Source organism: Chrysemys picta, chromosome 4, assembly GCF_011386835.1.
Source record: "Chrysemys picta bellii isolate R12L10 chromosome 4, ASM1138683v2, whole genome shotgun sequence".
Taxonomy (NCBI): domain Eukaryota; kingdom Metazoa; phylum Chordata; order Testudines; family Emydidae; genus Chrysemys; species Chrysemys picta.
The window spans coordinates 111427341-111432484 of NC_088794.1; the positions used below are offsets into that span (position 1 = coordinate 111427341).

Below are 5144 nucleotides of genomic sequence, written 5' to 3' on the forward strand. Positions count from 1 at the left end.
GAGATTCCAATACCCGGATGATGCAAAACAGTGTCGCGGGCGGTTCTGGGTACATGTCGTCAGGCCCCTCCCCCCTCGTCACAGCAACGCAGACAATAGATTCGCGCCCTTTTACCTGGGCTACCTGTGCAGACAACATACCACGGCAAGCATGGAGCCCGCTCAGCTCAGCTGAGCTCACCGTCACCATATGTCCTCTGGGTGCTGGCAGACGTGGGACTGCATTGCTACACAGCAGCAGCTGCTAACTGCCTTTTGGCGGTAGACGGTGTAGCATGAGTGATAGCCATGGGGCTGGCAGCCGTAGGGCTGCATTGCACCAGCCCCTTGCCAGGTGATGGTATATTATGACTGGTACCCATCGTCGTCCTATTGGTGTGGCTGTCAATCATGGCCACCTGGGCAGACATGCTACTGTTTCGATGATGATGGCTACCAGTCGTAATATACTATTTTCTGCCAATTGCCCAGTATTGTCTGCTAAGCACCCAGAAGAGGCCGAGGGCGATGCTGGGTGCTGGCGGACGTGGGGCTGGCAGACGTGGGGCTGCATTGCTACACAGCAGCAGCCCCTTGCCTTTTGGCAGATGATGGTATATTATGATTGGTACCCATCGTCGTCATATTGGTATGGCTGTCACTCATGCTGCACCGTCGGCTGCCACCTTAAGATGTAAAAAATAGATTTGTTCTGTATTCATATGCTTCCCCTTCCTCCGTGAAATCAATGGCCTGCTAAGCCCAGGGTTTTCATTTTAATCTTTGGGGGGACCATTCTGTGTGACAGTTGTTTGTGTTTCTCCCTGTTCCTGTACCTGTACGCCATGTCGTCACTCGGCCCTCCCTCCCTCCCGCCCTCCCTCCTTCTCCTGGTCCATCAGATACTACTTTCGCGCCTTTTTTCTGACCAGGCGCCATAGCTAGCACTGGGATCATGGAGCCCGCTCAGATCACCGCGGCAATTATGAGCACTATGAACACCACGCGCATTGTCCTGGAGTATATGCAGAGCCAGGACATGCCAAGGCGAAACCCGGACCAGGCGAGGAGGCGATTGCAGCGCGGCGACGAGAGTGATGAGGAAATTGACATGGACATAGACCTCTCACAAGGCACAGGCACCAGCAATGTGGAAATCATGGTGTCACTGGGGCAGGTTGATGCCGTGGAACGCCGATTCTGGGCCCGGGAAACAAGCACAGACTGGTGGGACCGCATCGTGCTGCAGGTATGGGACGATTCCCAGTGGCTGCGAAACTTTCGCATGCGTAAGGGCACTTTCATGGAACTTTGTGACTTGCTGTCCCCTGCCCTGAAACGCCAGGATACCAAGATGAGAGCAGCCCTCACAGTTGAGAAGCGAGTGGCGATAGCCCTGTGGAAGCTTGCAACGCCAGACAGCTACCGGTCAGTCGGGAATCAATTTGGAGTGGGCAAATCTACGGTGGGGGCTGCTGTGATCCAATTTGCCAGGGCAATGAAAGACCTGGTGATAGCAAGGGTAGTGACTCTGGGCAACGTGCAGTCAATAGTGGATGGTTTTGCTGAAATGGGATTCCCAAACTGTGGCGGGGACATAGACGGAACCCATATCCCTATCTTGTCACCGGAGCACCAAGCCACCGACTACGTAAACCGCAAGGGGTACTTTTCAATGCTGCTGCAAGCCCTGGTGGATCACAAGGGACGTTTCACCAACATCAACGTGGGATGGCCGGGAAAGGTACATGATGCTCGCGTCTTCAGGAACTCTGCTCTGTTTCGAAAGCTGGAGGAAGGGACTTTCTTCCCGGACCAGAAAGTGACCATTGGGGATGTTGAAATGCCTATCGTGATCCTTGGGGACCCAGCCTACCCCTTAATGCCATGGCTCATGAAGCCGTACACAGGCAGCCTGGACAGGAGTCAGGACCTGTTCAACTACAGGCTGAGCAAGTGCCGAATGGTGGTGGAATGTGCATTTGGACGTTTAAAAGCGCGCTGGCGCAGCTTACTGACTCGCTCAGACCTCAGCGAAAAGAATATCCCCATTGTTATTGCTACTTGCTGTGTGCTCCACAATATCTGTGAGAGTAAGGGGGAGACCTTTATGGCGGGGTGGGAGGTTGAGGCAACTCGCCTGGCCGCTGATTACGCGCAGCCAGACACCAGGGCGGTTAGAGGAGCACAGCAGGGCGCGGTGCGCATCAGAGAAGCTTTGAAAACGAGTTTTGTGACTGGCCAGGCTACTGTGTGAAACTTCTGTTTGTTTCTCCTTGATGAACCCTCCAAACCCCCCCCCCCCGACCCGGTTCACTCTACTTCCCTGTAAACCAACCACCCCACCCCCCCTCCCCTCCTGCTTGCAGAGGCAATAAAGTCATTTTTTTTTAACATTCATGCATTCTTTATTAGTTCCTTACAGAGGTAGGGGGATAATTGCCAAGGTAGCCTGGGATGGGTGGGGGAGGAGGGATGGAAAAGGACACACTGCATTTTAAAACTTTAACTCTTATTGAAGGCCAGCCTTCTGATGCTTGGGCGATCATCTGGGGTGGAGTGACTGGGTGGACGGAGGCCCCCCCACCGTGTTCTTGGGCGTCTGGGTGAGGAGGCTATGGAACTTGGGGAGGAGGGCTGTTGGTTACACAGGGGCTGTAGCGGCGGTCTCTGCTCCTGCTGCCTTTCCTGCAACTCAACCATACGCTCGAGCATATCAGTTTGATGCTCCAGCAGACGGAGCATTGCCTCTTGCCCTCTGTCTGCAAGCTGACGCCACCTATCGTCTTCAGCCCGCCACTTGCTCTGTTCTTCCCGCGATTCAGCCCGCCACCTCTCCTCTCGTTCATATTGGGCTTTTCTCATCTCCGTCATTGACTGCCTCCACGCATTCTGCTGTGCTCTATCAGCCTGGGCGGACATCTGCAGCTCCGTGAACATCTCGTCCCTCGTCCTACGTTTTCTCTTTCTAATGTTCACGAGCCTCTGCGAAGGAGAAACATTTGCAGCTGGCGGAGGAGAAGGGAGAGGTGGTTAAAAAAGACACATTTTAGAGAACAATGGGTACACTCTTTCATTACAAGGTCGCATATTTCGGCTTGCAGGCAGCCATCATAGGCCACAGTGTTTTGGCTTTTTTAACCTTCTTAACATGCGGGAAAGGTTGCAAACAGCAGCGCATTTCCCATATCAAGGATGAATTGGGTTGTCCATTTAAAATGGGGTTTCAATGTAAAAGGAGGGGGCTGCAGTTTCCCGGTTAACATGCGGCACAAACACAAGTAAACCCCCCCGCCCCCCACACACACACACGATTCTCTGGGATGATCACTTCACCCCTCCCCCCCCACCGCGTGGTTAACAGCGGGGAACATTTCTGGTCAGAAGAGCAGGAACGGGCGCCTCTGAATGTCCCCTTAATAAAATCACCCCATTTCAACCAGGAGAGCTTTCTGGAGATGTCCCTGGAGGATTTCCGCTCCATCCCCATACACGTTAACAGACTTTTCCAGTAGATGTACTGGCCGCGATTGCCAGGGCAAAGTAATCATTAAACACGCTTGCTTTTTTTTTGTAATGTTTACAAATAGTTACAAAGTTACACTCACCAGAGGTCTCCTGTGTGCCCTGAGGGTCTTGGGTGAGTTCGGGGGTTACTGGTTCCAGGTCCAGGGTCACAAACATATCCTGGCTGTTGGGGAAACCGGTTTCTCCGCTTCCTTGCTGCTGTGAGCTACCTACAGTACCTCCATCGTCATCTTCCTCGTTCCCCGAACCGTCTTCCCTGTGTGTTTCTCCAGTGAGAGAGTCATAGCACACGGTTGGGGTAGTGGTGGCTGCACCCCCTAGGATCGCATGCAGCTCCGCGTAGTAGCGGCAAGTTTGCGGCTCTGCCCCGGACCTTCCGTTTGCTTCTCTGGCTTTGTGGTAAGCTTGCCGTAGCTCCTTAATTTTCACGCGGCACTGCTGTGTGTCCCTGTTATGGCCTCGGTCCTTCATGGCCTTGGAGATCTTTTCTAATACTTTTCCATTTCTTTTACTGCTACGGAGTTCAGCTATCACTGCTTCATCTCCCCATATGGCGAGCAGATCTCGTACCTCCCGTTCGGTCCATGCTGGAGCTCTTTTGCGATCCTGGGAGGACTCCATCACGGTTACCTGTGCTGATGAGCTCTGCGGGGTCACCTGTGCTCTCCACGCTGGGCAAACAGGAAATGAAATTCAAACCTTCGCGGGTCTTTTCCTGTCTACCTGGTCAGTGCATCTGAGTTGAGAGTGCTGTCCAGAGCGGTCACAATGAAGCACTGTGGGATAGCTCCCGGAGGCCAATAACGTCGAATTCCGTCCACACTACCCCAATTCCGACCCGCAAAGACCGGTTTTATCGCTAATCCCCTCGTCAGAGGTGGTGTAAAGAAACCGGTTTAAAGGACCCTTTAAGTCGAAAGAAAGGGCTTCGTTGTGTGGACATGTCCAGGCTTAATTCGGTTTAACGCTGCTAAAGTCGACCTAAACCCGTAGTGTAGACCAGGCCTTAAATATCTTTGAAAATCAGGCCATTAGACTCCTAAGATCCTGGCTCACTGAAAGTCAATGAGACTAGATCTGGTTGGGAATTTTCTGACAGAATGTTTTTCCACTGTAAAATGCCAATTTATCATATGTGAAACATTTAGCAGAAGTGTCCATTTGGAGAAACTTTCATGTTGAGAAAAAATGACCTGAAATGTTTTGACAATGTTGACATTTTCAGAACAGAACATTATAATTTTTCATTTTGAATTTTTTTGTTTAGAAATCTTTTTATATTATTAAAAACCTAAATATTAAATATGTTAAAATTAGAATGAAATATTTTGATTTGATCCAAAAGAAATATTTCAGCTGAGTCACTTTATTTATTTATTTATTTATTACATTTTCACTTCACAGGATTTTTTTGTTTTCATTCTCTTTTCATTTTTTTTTCATTTTCTGGAAAAGAAAATATTTTCAAACCCATGGAATTACCCATGTAACAGAAAATCTGTTTCCTTTCCAGACTTAGGCATTTTTAAAATTTTTACCTTTAAACTTCTAATTCTTTGGCTACCTTATTGACAAGTCATTTGTCTTGTTGTTGTCTTGGCCAGTGCTATGTCCTCCTCTACTATATTTTCTGAATA

General features: G+C 50.2%; 1 protein-coding gene across 1 annotated transcript; it reads right to left on the reverse strand.

Moving 5' to 3' along the window:
* Positions 1-2384: 2384 nt before the first annotated feature.
* On the reverse strand, positions 2385-4491 carry LOC135983440 (uncharacterized). Its single transcript, XM_065595468.1, has 2 exons — positions 3588-4491; positions 2385-2987 (listed from the first exon to the last, which is right to left on the reverse strand). Exons 1-2 carry the CDS (start codon positions 4126-4128, stop codon positions 2485-2487), a joined length of 1044 nt encoding a protein of 347 aa, XP_065451540.1. The 5' UTR covers positions 4129-4491; the 3' UTR covers positions 2385-2484.
* Positions 4492-5144: the final 653 nt, after the last annotated feature.